A 21,070-nucleotide genomic window follows, 5' to 3' on the forward strand; every position below is an offset into this window, starting at 1 on the left:
CATCAGTTACTGACAATGGCATCTTTAACAACTGTCAATTTACTATTCGAAACAACTCTCATACGCTACCTAGCGCTCCACCTTAGATTTGTTATGCTTGTTTGTTTTGTTTTCACAGGCGTTCGCTCTAAAACACTGCATCTTCGTTAGTAATAGAGATAATAAAGTGAATAAAAAAACAAACTGTTCAGAAAAGATTGGGCTACCGTTTGATTCGAGTTAACACCGTCTGCTGTAGTATCTGCACCTCACAGGGTATTACAAATTTCGAGAAAAAAAAAAATTATTCTCATTCTTGCACCCCGTATATGCTCAATTTAATGTCCGAATAAAAATCGAGAATCAACCTTTCGATCAAAAAAAGAATCATCAAAATCGAATAAGTGGTTCGCGAGTAACCCAGCTTTGAAATTGTGGCTAAATTTTAGTGGCCGGTTTTTTTTGCCGGTCAGTGTATATAGAAGGTCATCTCCCCACTATTTTTTGGTACAAACGCTCCCAAGGGGATTGTGAGGGAACTAATTAGGTTAAAGCGCGAAATTTAAATATAGGTTTATACCGGTTTATACCATTACTTTATTTTGAAGAGGTCAAGTGCATTTTCCAAATAAATAGGAAAAAACAAGTTTTTCCAAGATAATATTCATAATTTTTAACGTATATTGCTCTCATTGGCAAAAAGCGCCAATTTATCTATTGGATAAACTTATCAAGAGGTGGTAAAAGTGGCCCTAACTTATTTAAATACTTAACAAAAGGATATAAAACACTAAACCAAAAGAACGTAAGGAAGAAAATTTGCTTATACAACGGGGTTATCACCAATTATTACACTAAACGACAAAACAAAAATGTGACGTTTGCTTTCACCTCTGAGTTTGACGTTATACATAAATTTTTCTATGGTTACAAGCGCTTTGTTTGTGTAGATAATGCAGATTGCTGCAAATTCAGTTTACAACGTCATCCAGTGGATTGTGAGGGTACTAAATCTCGGTCTACATTTTTATAGTAGTAAGATTGCACACCATGCCTTGTATTCGATGCTAAGAACGCGTTTAACATCTATAGACAAACATTGTAACATTGACAACTAGAAAAATTAATGACCCAATGTCACCAACTTGAACTGGTTCCATAAAATGTTACTAAAATCTCATTACAGCATCGGATGCTGTAAGGAGTCTCATTACAGCACCCGTTTGAGTACTGTTATAGCTTTCATTACCATCGCGAATTACAAAATAGTATATTAAAAAACAAGTTTCGTAAGACACGCTTGAAATGCACGAATTCAAGTTGAAAAACGAGTGGCAAAGCCACGAGTTTTTTAATGAATGAGTGCTAACAGTTGGAATTTAATTCAAGAAAGTGGTATTCTCTTAGTATATTTCCATTAGTGAATGAAAATAGATCATTTCATTGGCACATTGTAGACAAATTGTAGGCGAAGAGGTAATTTACAAAAGCAGTGATTTCTTTAATAGAGATTTACCTTCTCCATTTAATAGATTCCAACATTTAAAGTTAAAATCTTCACAACAAACAAGTCATAAAATGGAAGATTGTTCCGCTCAAAGCGTACTGAAGAGACAAAGATTAAAGTCAAAAGAGACAAAGTTTCATGCAGTGTTAAGCTTTCATCTAACTTCATCCACTTGTTGTAAGATACCATTGATCTCATACTCGAATGTAACGACTTCCTTTACTAAATAGGAGAATTGAAGCCGAAACAGAAATAGTTACCTATTTTGCAAAATTGTTAATTTAAAATTGCATTTTTAGCAAAACATTACTCAACGAAAAGCAATCTCTTTTAACTTTTGTGTTTCAACATTACAACCTTGGTCTCAAGTTATCTTGGATGGCAAAAAGACGGCAGATGAGCTAGTACGAGTTATTACAATATTTAAGGGATTAGAACACACAATTGATGACCAAAAATACCTACGTACATGGTAGAACGAGGAAAGACTGCGTCTGCTATGAAGCAATTCTCCAAGAACTCTGTTGCAGCCAATCTATTCCTAACTTTAATATATAATAATATTAAAACAAGACTGTGGCAACATCAAGGTTGTAATGGGAGTCTTTAGAGAGTATTGCCTCAACACGCATATTAACTCATTTGGTTTATCTTGATGTTATCTGACTATACACGAATGTCGTAGATAATCGACGATAGAATTGGTTGCTATTTTTTGTAATTCGCGTTTTTATACTTTTATTTAACAAAAATAAAGTAAATTTTGGCAATGTAGGGAAATAGGTATGTAGCAGTTGGTAACACCGGAACACTTGAAAATAGAAACTTTGAATTGACAATTAGAAACTGTCAAAACACAAAATATATTCACCTGAAAAAAATGTTTGATGTACACCTCCCAAAATAAGAGAAATTGCTCAGAGTCAATGTCCTCATCATTGTGGACCTTGTATTCGATGCTAAGAACGTGTTTAAACATCCATAGACAAAAATTGTCACATTGACAACTAGAAAAATTAATGACCCAATGTCACCAACTTGAACTGGTTCCATAAAATGTTACTAAAATCTCATTACAGCATCGGATGCTGTAAGGAGTCTCATTACAGCACCCGTTTGAGTACTGTTATAGCTTCCATTACCGTAGCGAATTACAAAAAATTATTTAAAACATTAACATGCGATATCTATGTAACTATTAAGTTTTTAACAAAACATTATTAAGAAAATCTCTTCAGTTTTACCTCCAGTACCTACTCTTTTAGTCTGTTCCGTATGTTATAAACCACCCTGTATAAATAATGAACTGTTGATTGTAAGAAAAGCCTTCAAAATCATTTAAAAGTAAACCAGACAAATTTAAAAATATGAAAAAAGTAACCAATGCAATGATTATTATAGTTTGATGTAAATTTAATAAATTCTTTTCTTTAGGTTGCTTCAAGCAAAAGAAGACAAAGAAATCGTTTTAGTTTCTTCACACTCATCCAAATCTAGAGCAGTTCAAACACGAACAGCTTTAAAATTTTATTATCACACCTTGAAAAGCTTTCCAAAAAAGAGATTCCATTCTTGGTTGTCGTTGGAACGTCGTTCTCGCGACTGTTAACCGTTTTTTCGTTGAAGGATTTTCTTTCGCTGTCCTGCTTTGGTTTATGAAATATTAAAGCCGCCGCTCGAATCGCGAGCCCATTAAGGGCGCGTTTAACACCGTTCACGACGCATGTTCGGGCGGGCGAATTCAATTTTATCGCGGCCGTTAATTCCGCGCGCGTCAACGAGACGCGGCGCCCGGAAAGCAACCAACGAAAAAAAGGAGTACGCTTTTACGGTTTACGACGTTACTCGCGGGGTCTCTATCCCCTTAAACGGACCCGATCGCCGCCTTTTCCGTCAATTATCATACGTTACGTCGTAGTCGGTGAGAAAAGACCGCGCCCCAGACTTCTTGACGAAGCCTTTTTGCTTTGACGAAGGCGAACGAATTATTTTTATCGGCCGCCCCGTACGTGTAAACCCGTGTCTTGGACCGTGCTTACAACCTGGACGGTTTTTTCTGCTACTTCTCGCCGAGCTTCTGGAACCGCTAATAACCTACAAGAGGTTGTTGATATTGCCGTATTGGTGACCATGAGAAAATGTTCGGTTCCAGCAAATATATTTTAATAAAAAAACTTGTAACTAAAATAATTCGAATGACGCGTGTCGTTCTTGATTAGTGGCGCCGAAGTCACGTAGGGGGTGAATAGGGGGTAATGATTCGGAAGGAAAATCGGGTGACGCCTATAAACGCATTCACAATCGCACGGTTCTTGACTTCTCCCGCACCACCCAATAATTCATGTGGGTAAAGCGACAAACGATTAACCCCAAGGGGCTGTTTATATAACTCTCTGCAATAAGGGGACATCATCCTCATCTCTTCGAGGGTGAATCACAAAAAAATATTTCGATTTAACTTGGTGTTATTGTTTTTACAAATAATTTTTGGGGTGGGGATGATTGGAACGAAAAGGATGTTTGAAAGTGAAGAAGAAGGATGAAGAAGGTTGAAGATTATGAAGAAGAAGAGGGGAAGAAGAGGATTGATGGGGCGCGATGTGTCCGAGATGTGGCATAAATTATTGGGCAGGCCGAAGAGACGCCGTTGGGAGAGGTCAGGTCAGGGCAGGAATGCAACTCATTACCATTAGCATTTCATTAAACAATCCAATCATTTATAATGCTGTCACTCGCGCGCTCTGCCTTCGAATGGGCCGGACTCCATTGTCCGATCGACCAGAACAAATCCCATAATCGAACCCCTCTCGCTTCTATTTCTTAAGAGACCTCTGCAATAATAATAAAAGGAACCTTCGATCCTCAATATCTAGATTTACCCGTGCGACAATAGCAACAAACTTTTACCCGTAATTTCCTATCTACTTTCTTAGCTGATATCTTCCTTATAATTAGGGATAGCGAAAAACTAAATGCACCACTTGAAAGCTTGAATCTTTCTCTATCTAAAAAATTCTTTTCGTCGATAAGTTGATATTAAGATCAATAAAAAATGAAGAACACCGCGCTGTACTTAAAATAGCTCAAAATTATCAAACTTCAAGGCCTTGTGCAATTGTTACGAAACCGAATTTTAAAAAACTGTTATCACAGTCAGAAAGGGCGCTCCTTCAGCTATCTCAATCCGGGTTTTCGTCGGTCAATATCTATCGGCGTCATGCTTAAATCACCCTTAATGTCCATCCCTACACGCAGAAACGCTTAAATACTCTTCCTCTAAACAACCTTCTTATTTGATAGGGAGAAAACTATAGAAACATATCTATCTTATTGAAAATTTTCTGCTCTTTCTAGTGGTGTATAACACGCGGCTATCACGCGCTTGCACACGTACATTTTTTGCTAAAAACTGCTAAATTCACACGTTTTAGCCATTCTTAAACCTTGTTCGGGTCGATAACTTTCTTATATGAGCAGGAAAAAACTCTAGAACCATGTCTATCTTATTGAAATTTTTCTGCTCTTTCTAATGGTGTCATTTAATAACAATTATACACTTTAATTTAACAACAATTATTAATTAAAGTTATACGGGATGGTCAGAAATGTGCGTCAAATTTCCGTATCTCAAAGAGTTTATTTTTTTAAATGGCAACTCTACTTTTTTCCCTCACCACCGTATTATATGCTGAAAAATCAGGAGACTTTGTGATTACATCCCATACTAGTAGAGTTACTAGTAAACATACTAGTAGACTTTAAATTTAGTTACTTTACTGTAGACATTAAAATGCGCACACCCAATATCCGCAAAAGATTTGAGGAAACCTTAACTGGAAAGACATGTTTAAATTTTTGAAAACTGTGTTATTCCTTCCATCCCGCTAATTTTGACCCAACTCAATTCCAACGGCAGTTATTCCAACAAGATGGCGCGCCACCACACCTCAAGAAGCTACTAAATCAGTTTTTGACAAACAGGGAATTGTTAAAAATTATTGGTTACCATAGTTACTCATGGCTACTGCTATTTTTATCATTTATATAAATTTGAAATAATTAAAGTTTAAACTAATTTTTCTCGAAAACTTTCTTATGTAACCAATATTAATATTGAATGTACTATACTCTGTTTTTAAACCAGGAGGAGTATTTTAAATTTGTCACCAGATTGACCTTGCACGTGATTGGTTGAATGCGAGGAAGGTTCACACATAGGCAATTTTGAATTTTGAATAATTATTAATTTAAATTTACCGCCAAAATATCTAGTGATATTTTTTGGTGATTTTTTCCAGTGTAAATCTGACTTTCGCGTTTACTCCTCCTGGTTTAAAAACAGAGTATAGTTCTAGTGCAAGTGTTAGTTCTAGTTTTAATTGTTATTCAGCGCTAAGTTGTATATTTTTAAGTTTCGGGTTTAGCCCTGTGTCTTCAGACGCTGAATGTTAGGTAAGGTTAGTTTTGTTTACAAACATTAATTATACCATGAAGTTTTCTTTGGCAATTGGTAATGGCAATTATAGCGTGAAGTTTTCTTTTGTAATGTCAATTATAGCGTGAAGGAATGTGAGGTAAGGTTAGTTTTGTTTACAAACATTAATTATACCATGAAGTTTTCTTTGGCAATTAGTAATGGCAATTATAGCGTGAAGTTTTCTTTTGTAATGTCAATTATAGCGTGAAGGAATGTGAGGTAAGGTTAGTTTTGTTTACAAACATTAATTATACCATGAAGTTTTCTTTGGCAATTAGTAATGGCAATTATAGCGTGAAGTTTTCTTTTGTAATGTCAATTATAGCGTGAAGGAATGTGAGGTAAGGTTAGTTTTGTTTACAAACATTAATTATACCATGAAGTTTTCTTTGGCAATTAGTAATGGCAATTATAGCGTGAAGTTTTCTTTTGTAATGTCAATTATAGCGTGAAGGAATGTGAGGTAAGGTTAGTTTTGTTTACAAACATTAATTATACCATGAAGTTTTCTTTGACAATTAGTAATGGCAATTATAGCGTGAAGTTTTCTTTTGTAATGTCAATTATAGCGTGAAGGAATGTGAGGTAAGGTTAGTTTTGTTTACAAACATTAATTATACCATGAAGTTTTCTTTGACAATTAGTAATGGCAATTATAGCGTGAAGTTTTCTTTTGTAATGTCAATTATAGCGTGAAGGAATGTTACGTAAGGTTAGTTTTGTTTACAAACATTAATTATACCATGAAGTATTCTTTGGCAATTAGTAATGGCAATTATAGCGTGAAGTTTTCTTTTGTAATGTCAATTATAGCGTGAAGGAATGTGAGGTAAGGTTAGTTTTGTTTACAAACATTAATTATACCATGAAGTTTTCTTTGGCAATTAGTAATGGCAATTATAGCGTGAAGTTTTCTTTTGTAATGTCAATTATAGCGTGAAGGAATGTGAGGTAAGGTTAGTTTTGTTTACAAACATTAATTATACCATGAAGTTTTCTTTGGCAATTAGTAATGGCAATTATAGCGTGAAGTTTTCTTTTGTAATGTCAATTATAGCGTGAAGGAATGTGAGGTAAGGTTAGTTTTGTTTACAAACATTAATTATACCATGAAGTTTTCTTTGGCAATTAGTAATGGCAATTATAGCGTGAAGTTTTCTTTTGTAATGTCAATTATAGCGTGAAGGAATGTGAGGTAAGGTTAGTTTTGTTTACAAACATTAATTATACCATGAAGTTTTCTTTGGCAATTAGTAATGGCAATTATAGCGTGAAGTTTTCTTTTGTAATGTCAATTATAGCGTGAAGGAATGTGAGGTAAGGTTAGTTTTGTTTACAAACATTAATTATACCATGAAGTTTTCTTTGGCAATTAGTAATGGCAATTATAGCGTGAAGTTTTCTTTTGTAATGTCAATTATAGCGTGAAGGAATGTGAGGTAAGGTTAGTTTTGTTTACAAACATTAATTATACCATGAAGTTTTCTTTGGCAATTCGTAATGGCAATTATAGCGTGAAGTTTTCTTTTGTAATGTCAATTATAGCGTGAAGGAATGTGAGGTAAGGTTAGTTTTGTTTACAAACATTAATTATACCATGAAGTATTCTTTGGCAATTAGTAATGACGTTTAGTGTTGACGATAACAAACGAAAATGAATACAAAATAAGTAAATAAATAAATAATAATAATTATTAATTTAAATTTACCGCCAAAATATCTAGTGATATTTTCTGGTGATTTTTCCTAGTGTAAATCTGACTTTCGCGTTTACTCCTCCTGGTTTAAAAACAGAGTATAGATTCAGAAAAAAATCTTCTTTAGTTATGGTAATGCAACTATTTGACCTTATTGACAAGTGGTCTCTATAAAAGCCGCTAACCGTTAAAGGGTTAAAAATGAGGGAACAATTTTGAAATCTATACCAAAAAATTGCACAAAAGTTAAATCTTTAGACCGATTTCAGGGATTTTTCCATAAATCGTTTATAATGATTTTCACTCAGGTCGTCGTGACAGACTCTGTCACAAATGGGAGTTAACTAGAAACAGAAAAATCCACAACGTTAGTAGTTTTTGGCACAAACCGTGTTTGTTCTCATATAAGCTCATATAAGAAAGTTGTTTAGAGGAAGAGTACTTAAGCGTTTCTGCGTGTAGGGATGGAAATTAAGGGTGATTTAAGCATGACGCCGATAGATATTGACCGACGAAAACCCGGATTAAGATAGCTGAAGGAGCGCCCTTTCTGACTGTGATAACAGTTTTTTAAAATTCGGTTTCGTAACAATTGCACAAGGCCTTGAAGTTTGGTAATTTTGAGCTATTTTAAGTACAGCGCGGTGTTCTTCATTTTTTATTGATCTTAATATCAACTTATCGGCAGACGAAAACCCGATTTTAGATAGAGAAAGATTCAAGCTTTTAAGTGGTGCATTTAGTTTTTCGCTATCCCTAATTATAAGCAAGATATCAGCTAAGAAAGTAAATAGGAAATTACGGGTAAAAGTTTGTTGCTGGGAGGTTTGTTGCTATCGTCGCACGGGTTCTAGATTTCAAATTAAAGTCAGATCGAAAAATGCGCACTAAAGTATAAATACAAACACGTAGATATTTACGTCCAAGTACGATAATAATAATTTATCGTGTCACTGACAAATAAAAACGTTGTAGTAAATTCCGTTTGGGTCGTTTTTCAATTCGGGAAAAATGGTCGGATCGTCGAAGAGATTATCGTCCAATCGGCGTCGCATCAGCTGGACAATGGCATTATAAAGAGGGCCCACTATGCGGGCCTAACCTTCGCCAATCTGATTGTTTTCCTACTATACGAACGCAGTACGAAGAGCCTCGCGCCGCCAAAACCGATCTTATCGCACCTTATTTATTTGTTGTTCTACCCTCCGCGTGCAAAAGAAAATCTCAACTCTTGCATCTTGGCTCCATATCGTCATGACTGGAGTAAACACATTTATGTAACACAACGACTACGTCACACGAATTAATTTTCTTCATACAGTAAAACATCGATATAACTTTTTGATTTAATGCTAGTGTTAGTTCTAGTTTTAGTTCAATGAAAAATATGCAACACTCTAACGCTAAATAACAACTAAAACTAGAACTAGGAAAAGTAGACCTAGGACAAGAAACATTGGGGTTTAGCCATCCGTTTCTTAAGACGATTAAACCCAAATGTTTTTTTGAATTAAAATTTCTCTTAATATACTGTTTGATGTTGTTTTATTTTAATTGTCCTAATCGATTTCGACCACTTGGTCGTCCTCAGAAGACGTCTACATAACGTACAATTAAATTAAAATTAAATAGAATACAATAATACAAATAAACTTACGTCAGAAACGGTACACATAAATTAAAAAATTCTCCAACATGAATATTTTTTAGGTATTATCTGTATTTTCACGTGTTATAACTTATAACACAGCGCGGTTGGAGGGTTGGAGTTATAGCGAGGTTATGTTAAAGTTGATAAACAGAACTTTGAGAGGTTGACCTTGATAATAATACAATATTAATTCAATGTAAAAAATCACATTTCACACAAACGAACTCAACTATCATCGATTTTAGTTTTTGAATTTCTCGTTTGTAAGATAGGGGTGTATATTGAGGTGTTATTTGATCGTTTAAGATCGTTTTGTTTGGGTGTTTATGTATGAACTTATTTATTTCATATAATTCCATAATCTCCATAAAATTTCCCTTATCTAGTCGGTGTAAAATTTTACTATTTTTGTCTTCGTCGAAATCATGGTTTTGGAACATTAGGTGTCTTCCAAAATTTGAGTTCTCTTTTGTTTTGTGTTCTCGAATCCGTTGACTAAGATCTCTTCCTGTCTCTTCTATATAGATTGCTCCGCAAGTGTTACAATCTAACTGATATATACCGCTTTTCTGCAAATGATTTGTGTGGTCTTTGTTAATTATTAGAATATTTCTTAGAGTATTTTTTGTTTTAAAAGATAAACATATATCGTATTGTTTAAATACGTTTTTAATTTTGTGGGAAATTTTTCCAGGAAATGATATTGATCTATATGTTGTATCGTTTACTTTTTGTCATTGGTTAGAGTAGTGATATTAGATAAATTGGTTTTGTGTTGTATTTTGTTTATTAGTTTGTGTATTCTATGTCGCGGAAAATCATTTTTCATTGCGATCTGCTGTATGATTAGAAGTAGAAGAACTTCTCCCAATAATAATATCCCTATATATAGCTAGCTACAGCTTTAGCTATATACCCACTCTATGGAGGAAAGTAAAGGTGGTCTTCATACCCAAAGGTGGTAGGCGTTCAAACGCGGACCCCAAGGCGTACAGACCAATTAGCCTAACTTCATTTCTCCTCAAAGGGATGGAAAAGGTAATCGATCAATACCTAAGGAACGGAGTGCTTCTCACAAATCCACTCCACCCTAGCCAACATGCCTACCAGAAAGCAAAATCAACAATTACCGCTCTCCATGCTTTGACTAGCACCTTAGAGGAGGCAATTGCAACCAAAGAGATAACCCTTTGTGCTTTCATAGATATAGAGGGTGCGTTTGATAACACCTCATATGAATCCATAGAGAAGGCTTTAAACGCAAAAGACATACATCCGTCGACAATCAAGTGGTGTATAGCCATGTTGAAAAGTCGGCAGATCACAGCCAGTCTGGGAGGCGAGTCGCTGACTATAAAGGCGCTAAGAGGATGTCCCCAAGGGGGAGTGCTATCACCTCTATTATGGTGCCTGGTAGTTGATGACTTGATGAACATCCTAACTAAAAACGGATTTAAGATACAAGGGTATGCTGATGACCTGGTAATCACAATCGGAGGTAAATATGATTCAATCATAACTCAGCTAATGCAGAAAGCCCTACTACTCACCAGTACTTGGTGCAGAAGCAATGGGCTCAGCATCAATCCCAATAAAATCGAAATAGTTCCTTTTACTCGGAGAAGGAAGCTACAAATAAAAGCACCCTCCATTGAAAGCAGAACTATTAACCTCAAAACAGAAACTAAATACCTAGGGGTAATACTTGATAGTAAACTAAACTGGAACTCACACTTAGACAAGGTGAGGAAAAAGGCCATCATGGCAAACCAGATCTGCCGCAGGCTCCTAGGAAGGAACTGGGGTCTCAAACCACGAATGGCTCATTGGGCCTACGTAGCAATAATCAGACCCATGGTCGCCTACGCCTCATTGGTTTGGTGGCCAAAAACAAAACATAAGACAGCTCAACAACAGCTGGCACAAATCCAGCGGTTAGCATGTCTTAACATAACGGGTGCAATGAGATCCTGTCCGACGGCTGCTTTGGAAGCCCTACTTGGTCTCACACCGCTCCACATATATATACAAAAGGAGGCAGCCTTAAGTGCCTTATCACTGAAAACAGTTTCTTCACTCAAGTTGATGCAGGGTAATCTCAGAGGACACCTCGAGATCCTCAAAGACCCATGTCTAAATCACCTGATTGAAATTAAAACGGACCTTATACCGACGGAATACAATTTCAACCAACCGTATAAGGTCATATTTAGTAGCAGGGATGATTGGGCGAAAGGAGGGCCTCAACTAAAAAGAGGAGCCCTAGCCTGGTACACCGATGCTTCAAAGACAGTAAGATCTGGAGTAGGCATGGGCATCAGTGGACCAAACAGCCACATCAAATTGCCCCTCAGCTCGGACTTAACAATTTTCCAAGCAGAAGTTCTTGCTATAAACTTCTGCACCGCTTTGAACCTACAGAAGGGACAAAAAGGTGCATCCATAAACATTTTCACAGACAGTCGGGCCGCCTTAAAGGCAATTCAGGCCTACACGTGTGGCTCCGCACTGATCAGAGAGTGCACCAACAACCTGAAAGAACTCGCCAGGGGCAATGATGTTACCTTATGGTGGGTTCCAGGTCACAGCAACATTGAGGGCAATGAGAAGGCCGACAAGCTGGCCAAAGAGGCAGCAAACACGCCCTTCATTGGACCCCAACCTGGATGTGGACTACAAAAAAGCCACCTAAAACAAATAATCAATAACTGGGAGGCTTCAAAGATAGCCTTACGCTGGAAAGAACTTCCAGGTCACAGACAAGCGAAGAGTATGATAACTCCGTCGCAAAACAAAACCAAAGAGGTTTTATGCCTCAGCAAAGGGGATCTAAGAACGCTCTCAGGCTACCTAACCGGCCATGTGCCCCTAAAATACCACCTCTTCCACATTGGACAAGCTGAGGATCAAACTTGTCGACTATGCAACGACGAGTCAGAAACTGCTGAACATATACTGTGCAATTGCGTCGCCAGAGGACGTCTAAGGCACAACGTCTTCGGTAAAACTACCCTGTTACCTACCGACATAAAGGTTCAAGACCTTAGGACAATACTAAGGTTCATTAAGGACCTACATTTGCCCTAAACCATTGGAGGGCTAAAGTTACAATAGATCTTATAGGTCGCGGTAACGAGAGGGGCCGCCCTCCTCAGCCCGGCAGCAATAATAATAATAATAATAATGATTAGAAGTTCTTTTTCTGTTTCTGCTGCTTTTAGGCTTGAGTTTAATGCTCTCCAAATGTACGCTCTCCAAATTTATACAGCTATTTTCTTCTATTTCTATGGTGAAGTTAAGATTTTTATGTAATTTGTTGATGTAATTATGTAGGTCATTTATATGTTTTTCGTCTTCTATTATTACCAAAATGTCATCAACATATCTTCGCCATAGTTTTATGTATTTTCGGAAAGGATTGCGGTCGCTCATTATTTTTTCAGTTTCGATCTTATTTAGAAAAATGTCACTCAGAATTCCACTCAAAGGAGAACCCATTGGTAATCCATCTTCAAAACTATAAATGATATTGAATTGACAGAAATTCTGTTTAACACATTGTTTAAACAATAATTGTGTATTTTTAATATCTTCATAATCATTTAATGAGTCTTGAATGATTTCTTTAATTATTTCAGTGGTCTCCAAAACAGGTACATTTGTATACAGGTTAGAGATGTCAAATGAAATTATTTTGTAGTTGTCTTCCATTTTTATGTCCTTAAGTAGCGAAATTAGTTGGTTTCTATTATTTATTGTATATTCTGGTTTGAATTTAATGTCATTTTTAAGGAAATTAACCAACCTTTTAGACAAATTGTATGTGCTGGAATTAACGCTGCTGATTATAGGTCGAATCGGTTGGCCTTCTTTATGCAATTTCAATAAACTGTATAGTTTAGGGGTTTGAGGGTTCATTGGAAGGTTATATTTATAATTACCTATGATTTTTTTAATTGTGTTTTCACATGTTTTTACTAGTTGTTTAGTTTCTTTGTGGAATGCCTTTGTAGGATCTTTCTTAAGTTCTTTAAATTTATTGTCCTGAAGAAATTTTTCTGTTTTATCTATATATTCTTCTTTTCGCATCATTATCATCCCGGCATTTTTATCACCCGGGGTCACAATCAGATTATTGGTTTTTATCTTCTGTCTTATGTCCTTGATTATCTTCATTGTCCTCTTCTCCTCTCTTTCTTCGTTCTTACCGCTATGTCTTCTATTTCTTTCTTCTTTTATAAGTATATGTTGAATGTCTTTCTTTATTTTATTACCTTCTTTGTGTCCTATCACTGCTGCCTGGATTTCTATTGCGGTGTATGGTAGTGTCGTTGTCGTTTTTGGAGCAAATTTCATTCCCTTGTCCAATATTTTTTGTTCTTCTAAGTTAAAATTAACATCAGTTAAATTAGTAAATCCAGGGTAAAAGCTATGTATGGTATTCATTCTCTCTTCTTTTTTTGTTCTTCTTAGTTTTTGTTCTTTCAGTTTCCTTAGTTTTTTGATTTTCTTCATCTTTATCTGTTTCAACAAAATATTATCATGTATCTTTGCTTCTTTTATCATGCATTCTATCTCAATGTAGTGTAAATTATTGTTTAATGTTTGGTAGATATTATATAACTTTATGTTAAGTAAGTTAATCTTTCTGTAATGATCGTTGATACTCTTCTTAATGTATTTTGTCTTTAACTGTTTTATTTCATCTTCTCGAATGTATCCAGGGTATTTTTTGTTTACAAAAGGTGGAAAAATCTCTTCTTTCAAACAAATTTTAAGTCAATTTTTAGTCTATATGTTGTACGTTTGTAGAGTAGGACGTTTTTTGTTGTAGGTCTAGTTAGTTCCAGTTATAGTTCAATGAAAAACTTACTCTATTATGATATTGACATAATAACGATTCAAAATGTCCAAAGCAGATACTTAGAAATGATGTGTTCAATCGCTAACAGATATTGATTATTAACTATGTAACAATTTAATATGAATTTGATAGTTTAAAAAATGAGTAATATTTCCTTGTGGAACATATTGAGTAGGATTGAAATGGTGGGGGTTGAAGGGCGGAGAAGAAAGGGCGTCGTGGCGCTCACGTCATCAGCAGACTCGGCTTCTTTCAATCGCGTAATTACTGTCCCGACCTGCAACTGAAGCGGATGAGATGGTCCCTTTATAATTTCACTTTTCGAAAGAGAAAGAAAGAAGAGGGGTAAATCTTAATAACCTCATTTCGATATTTTTATTACAATAATTTTTTGTAATTTCGTTTTAGATAACTGATAACCAATTGACTTATCGTATATCCCATGAACGAAAACCCCATATATATGCCATCTTCGCAGCGATATATCGTCAGGAGATTCCCACTCCGATTGCTAGTACCCATCCGGTCCAGTCCACTGCTGCTGCTGCAATAGTGGGCAGCCGTGGTTGAGATGGCAGATTTGTGTCTCCAGACTCTCTGGCTTTCTTTCTTTCTATCCGACCATATCCGTGGTTCTCTTTTCGTGGTTGCGCGCAGCACCGGGGACGAGATCATATTTTACTGCGTTTTCATATTCGCCGGACGACGCAATCTGCCCCGACGATCAAGACGTCGCCGAGTTCGAGAAGCCCAAAGAAGAACAACTCAAAGACGAGAGGATCTCTCGAAGGAAAACTTGAACCTTCGAAGCATGAAAGAGACTACTCGATCGTGGCCGGACCTCAACGGATTGCAGATAAAACCGTGAATAACTCCGGCAATAGGTGGTTTATGTTCGTAACCGTCTCCTGAACTGCGCGTACACGTGTTTTGTCACTTTCCATATCTTTAGATGAAACCGTGGGATTTCCATATAATTCTTCAAATTACACTCGAATATTAATTTTAACGAAATTTTTAAATTTATTTGTAATTCTTTGAAGACGTCTTTTAAATCTATAGGTATTTTCGAGTCTATTGTAGTTGGTAAAGGATGAGAACAACGACGTTCAGAGAGAACAAAACGGAGGTCGGGTTCTTCTCTTGCAAACGACAGACTGTAAATGATATATTGTCCGAGGACGGTGAATTTTTGGTGACTCGTCACGGTTTGTTAGCTGGGTGGTCGGTACCCCGCCCTACACTGATTGACACCTGACATTTTCCGAGGCGCCCCAATCCAACAAAATGAATCAAAAGAACACATTTTTAACCATTTTTACTAAAAGGATTCCTTTTCTCTTAAATTTCTTTATAACATATTCGATATTTTTATCTCTTAAAGTAAAGTGTAAAAAAAAGCATTAAATATGTTCGTGAAGTGGAGGCAACTAGAATAGTGAGTAAAAAAATGCAGTATCGAATACTAAACAGATTTGAAACTTTTTTTATAGGTGGTGAGAATAAGCTTTTTGCTTCAGTTCCTGGAAGCTCGTTCCAGGAAAATGTATGTTAAGAGGAATTGTTTATAGTCATACATAAAGCTCGTCTTGCAACTGATCATGAGGGCAGAACTAGAATACTGAAAGAGACTAATTACAAATACAAAAATATAACTGTTTGTTCTTTTGGGAATCTTGCCAAAGAAAAGAAAAAAAAGATTTTTTGGAAAAACGAATTTTAAGTGGTGAAATGAACTCCAAGTGCAAGATATCAAGACCATCTTACCAAAATTGTTATTCTATGTCCTCTGTATTTCAAACGAACTGAAGAAATAGCTCAATATTTGACAAATTCTTTTTATTGGAGCACTTAATTTGGAAAATCTGTTATACTAGAACTTAATTCCTTGTAGAGGGACATCAATATTGTCCATGTCAAATCTCGAAATAAGCAATGAAGAATTAATGAAATGTACTAATTCAAAACAACCACAATTTGGATGAAAAGTAGTAAGAACCACACGAGGCAGTATTTGTGTGTTCAGAAAATGGGTCTAGCTAGTTTAAAACTACTACTAAATATACTTAAGAGCTTCGGAAGAAAAGATTTTTTGGGGCGCGTATTATCAAACAACATCAATCGTATTATGAATAAAATCGTATCTGACTAGTAAATTATCTTAAGATAGATCTTCATAAATTGTCAATACATGTTTTTGTACATCTGGATGAAGTGGTAGAAGATGCTTCCTTGGATGGATAAGGGGTCTAAAAGGAAAGAGGGGGAAATCGTTGGGTTGGTTTTCGTTGAGAAGAAGACTCGAAATATCTCGTCCCCCAATAAATATTCAAATTTGACCCGCAATAAATTTGGACACGGAGTTATGTGCCGTTTAAAAAAGACAACATATTAATTCGACAAATATATTTTTAATGTCTTTTGTTGGTTGGTCGCGCGCGGGTGGACCACGGTCCGGCAAAGTTTACTTTACGACTGAACGAACGCACGGTCCCCCAGTTTTATTACCATCTCTTCTTCTCAGCTATTGTAACCCCAAAGACTACTCACCTTTTGTTCTCCTCTTTGAGTTCTAAGATTTTTTTAGTGTCTTGTTATTGTATCATGAAAATTGGAGAATAATAAAAAAAGTTTCGTTTTTTTTTGATTTTTTTTTAATTTTGCATATTCTCGTTGGGTCAAGATATTAATTTTACGCATTCCCATCTTCTTCTGGGGACCGAGAGGAAAAGAGGCGACGACCCGAGAAGAGTAGAGGATCTCAGAGCCCCGACTTAACACAGTTCAAAATATTTCTCACGTATTATTATTAATGAACCGAACCGGGCAACAACTCCGGTTCATTTTTAATCATAAAAACCAACAGCCATAACTTATTTATCATGATAATTTGTGGTCGCCGAGCGTAGACGACACGTTCCTCGTTTGTAACTAACGCTGAAGACGACCTTTTTTCGCCCTTCTATCCTTCTCTCATCTTCATCTTTCCTTTTTTTAACACAACCAACGTTTTCTCCAATTCAACGTTTAACAACCTGTTTAAGATTTAAAAACAATTTAACAACGTAATTTCAATTGCATTGCTTGAGGGTTAAACGTACTTCTTGTCTGCGCATACAGGTGCGTCCGTTTCAAAATGTTATTTACGAAAAGAGAAATTAAATTCAATACTGCCAGAAGCGAATAAAGGTTTGGTATAAAGTACCAAGTGTAACTTTAGTGTAGGTGGGGTACTCACTCGAACATATGCCGCTTTACTTATTACACTCGCAAAATTAGAATATCTCTTTAATCTCTTAACGATTTTCCCTACGTAAACCTTGTGCGATCGTTACGCACGACTTCCTTTCGTTACCGTTTCAAGATAATGACTATGAATGAATAAAAAATATATGTAGGTGGATGGTGATTTCTTTTCTGTATTTGAACAATATCTTGAAATTTATCAAAAATCATGTGATGCAAAATAGAATCACTTTTCAAAGCAATCTTTTCCTTTAGAAATATTCATACTATAATATTAAGTTGATTTCAAGACAATTTTATCATTGCACATAATGCCAGATATCATTTCGGACGAGGAAAATTACCCGTGTATTTCAAACATATACAGTAGAGCCCCGATTATCCGCGGAATTGGGTGGCAAGGGATAATAAAAATCGCGGATAACCCGAAAAAGACTAAAAATAAGGTGGAAACACAAAACATAATCCACCATAAAGACTATTTTACTTAAACCTCTCTTCTACATGTAAATCACTAAAGACTAAAGTAAAGACTAGTAATAAACAAAAAATAATATGTACAGGGTGGTTCAAATTCGATGTCCGAATAGGCTAACTCGGAAACTATAAGAGTTAGAAAAAAAGTAGCTTACATGTCATGATCTCGTTTTTCGAGAAACTGCTAATGCCGAAAACCTCATAGCGCTATCGTCTTTTGTTTTTCCCCTAGAGGCCAAAATTGAAAATATCGTAAAACCAATAAGTGCAATTATCTTGGTTATTATTATAGGTGGAGTATTATAACTACGACATTATATGGACACTTTTTTACAAAGAATTTCATGACATAGTCAAAAAAAATTTTTCGGTTTTAGATTTTGAGATATCATGGGAATTTTCGTTTTTTTAAATGGAAACAACCACTGATTATTCGCTTATTAAATTCTTTATTTTTTTCTGATTACAAAAATATAGGGTTCGACAGGTCTATTTCTTATTGTTTTAGAATAAAGCTAAAAATAAACTTTTTTTATAGAATTTCCATCTAGTGTCGTCGAGGAAATTAAATTTACAGTTTCCTGTAAGTTACGGGGCGGTAGGTAAAATCTAAAAAGTTAACAATTAAATACGAAGATAACTTCTGGTATTTAAAAACAAATAATTTTTTAATATGTAACATTCTAACATGTCAAACTTTTCAAAATTTTCATAATTGATCTTAAAAACAAGATTTTTAAAGTGACACTTCAGAAAATTTTTGAATACAAACAAATGTTGCTGTTTATTTGAATTAAAAAAAAAAACATGAGCGCCATCTATCGATAATTTATTAAGTCATTTAAAAATAATATTAAATCGTAATAAAGAATGTGAAATAATGTCAATCTATTCCAACTTTTGTGTAAAACATATATAAATTAAACAGTTCAACAAATATATTTGTTTCAAATATCAGAAATATGTTTTTTTAATTTTTAGTTATAGAACCGTAATTTACAGGAAACTGTAAATTTAATTTCTTCGACGACACTAAAAGAAAAGTTTATTTTTAGTTTTATTCTAAAACAATAAGAAATAGATCTGTCAAACCCTATATTTTTGTAATCAGAAAAAAATAACGAATTTATTAAGCGAATAATCAGTGGTTGTTTCCATTTAAAAAAACGAAAATTGTGATAATATCTCAAAATCTAAAACCGACAAAATTTTTTGGACTACGTCATCAAATTCTCTGTAAAAAAGTGTCCATATAATGTCTTAGTTATAATACTCCACCTATAATAATAACCAAGATAATTACATTTGCGGGTTTCACGATATTTTGAATTTTGGTCTCTAGCGGAAAAACAAAAGACGATAGCGCTATGAGGTTTTCGGCATTAGCAGTTTCTCGAAAAACGAGATCATGACATGTCAGCTACTTTTCTTCTAACTCTTATAGTTTTCGAATTAGCCTATTCGGACATCGAATTTGAACTACCCTGTACATATGTATTGTATCACTGTACTGTAAACAAAACTGTACTGTAGACAAAAACTGGCAGTTACATCTTTTTAAAAGAATCGGTCACTAGAAGCACCTTTTCTTTATTCTGGATTGTACGTTCCTTAGCATAAGTTTTTCTGCCAGATGTGCGTCGTCTTGCTCCTCTAAATATTGAAGCAATCCGTCTACATGCTGCAAAGCAGTTTCATGTGTCATCCGCGCAAGCACCTCGCCTTCTTCACTTTCAATTTCTTCGTTTTCTTCGTTCACTCCCATTGCTTTGTTTGTTATTTCTACGTCAGATAGTCGTTCAAACCCTGGCTCATTCTTGTCACATTCATTTCTATGTTTTCTTGATTTACATTCTCACCTCCCGGAACGGATGTCACTAAGTTAATAAGTGCAGCGATAGGCATATCTTCATTATGTTCTTCACCAATGTTTTGGTTGACATTTACTTCAATATTTGGAAAGAGTTTTCTCCACGATTTGACGAGGGTTGACGGTTTAATACAATCCCATGCAAACGCAATATCGTAAATGCTATCCAAAATTGTATACATCTTCCAAAGCTGCTTAAAATCGTAACCTTCTTCAATTTTTGTTTTTACCAACTTTGTTCTGTATATCCTCTTCACAGTTGCAATGACTCCCTGGTCTATAGGCTGTATGAGCGCAGAAACATTTGGGGGCAAAAACTTTGCAAAAATTTGTTCATCAGAAGATTTAAGAACACTTGCGGCAGGGTGTGAAGGCGCGTTGTCAATTAATAAAACGGCCTTTCTTGGTAAATTCTTTGAATCAAGGTTCCATCAAGGAACCATTCTTGAAAAATCTGCTGGTTCATCCAACCTTTTTTTTTGATTGAAATAATCGACTGGTAAATTGTCTGCTCTTGTCCCCTTAAAAGACCTTGGTTTCTTAGATTTACCGATTACAAGAAGTTTCAGTTTGTGGGTACCTGCAGCATTGCTGCATGGCAAGATTGTGATTCTTTTCTTGCTACTTTTGTGTCCTGCCGCTTTATGTTCACTTTCAAATGCTAAAGTGTGAGTGGGAAGACACTTCCAAAAAAGCCCTGATTCATCAGCATTATAAATTTGTTCTGGTGACAAATCTTCTGACATTACAAACTTTTCAAAATCACGTTGAAACTCGTCAGCTGCTTGTTGATCACCGCTCAGCTTTTCCCCATGAAGACCTATCTCCCTAATTCCATAACGTTTCTTAAAACGATGTAACCAACCGGACGATGCATCAAAATTTCCTTCCAGTTCTAACAAATCAAAGAAGACTTTTGCTTTAGCTGCAATGTTAGGACCGGATACAGGAGTGCCTTCACTTCGCTCTTGAGCTAGCCACTCCGCTAATGCCGCGTCTACGTGGATTTCTTCATTGTTTTTCGTTTTTTCATTCCAGAAACACTGTTTGAAACTGTTGCAAAAGCCAATAACTTTTCTTTTTGCTTTAAAACATCTCGCACTGTTGTTTCCCCAATCCTGTATTGTAAACACATCTGCTTTCTTGATGCGCCATTTTCTATTTTAGAAATCATTTCTATTTTTTTGTGGAATCGTTAACACAACCTTCTTTGGTTTTTCAGCCATTATTTATTTCAGGAACAAACTAATAATCTGCTAATAACCACCGACAAAGAAACACGACTGTAGACACGAGCACATT

General features: G+C 35.5%; 1 protein-coding gene and 1 long non-coding RNA gene across 2 annotated transcripts in view; one reads left to right on the forward strand and one right to left on the reverse strand.

The window, feature by feature from the left end:
• LOC139430059 (uncharacterized) overlaps positions 1–21,070 on the forward strand; it is a 67,771-nt gene that overhangs the window by 28,561 nt on the left and 18,140 nt on the right. The gene's annotated exons all lie outside the window — the stretch shown is intronic.
• LOC111413944 (jerky protein homolog-like) lies at positions 17,138–20,994 on the reverse strand. Its single transcript, XM_023045091.2, has 5 exons — positions 20,969–20,994; positions 20,209–20,926; positions 19,758–20,052; positions 19,482–19,680; positions 17,138–17,210 (listed from the first exon to the last, which is right to left on the reverse strand). Exons 1-5 carry the CDS (start codon positions 20,992–20,994, stop codon positions 17,138–17,140), a joined length of 1,311 nt encoding a protein of 436 aa, XP_022900859.2.

Source organism: Onthophagus taurus, chromosome 6 (assembly GCF_036711975.1).
Source record: "Onthophagus taurus isolate NC chromosome 6, IU_Otau_3.0, whole genome shotgun sequence".
Lineage (NCBI taxonomy): Eukaryota > Metazoa > Arthropoda > Insecta > Coleoptera > Scarabaeidae > Onthophagus > Onthophagus taurus.

Coding starts and splice junctions, on each gene's coding strand:
- LOC111413944 (XM_023045091.2), bottom strand. CDS start 20,994: ATGGCTGAAAAACCAAAGAAGGTTGT. Junction 19,681..19,757: donor AGTGACATCCGTTCCGGGAG/GTGAGAATGTAA, acceptor TATCTGACGTAG/AAATAACAAACAAAGCAATG. Junction 17,211..19,481: donor CAATCCAGAATAAAGAAAAG/GTGCTTCTAGTG, acceptor AATCTTAAACAG/GTTGTTAAACGTTGAATTGG.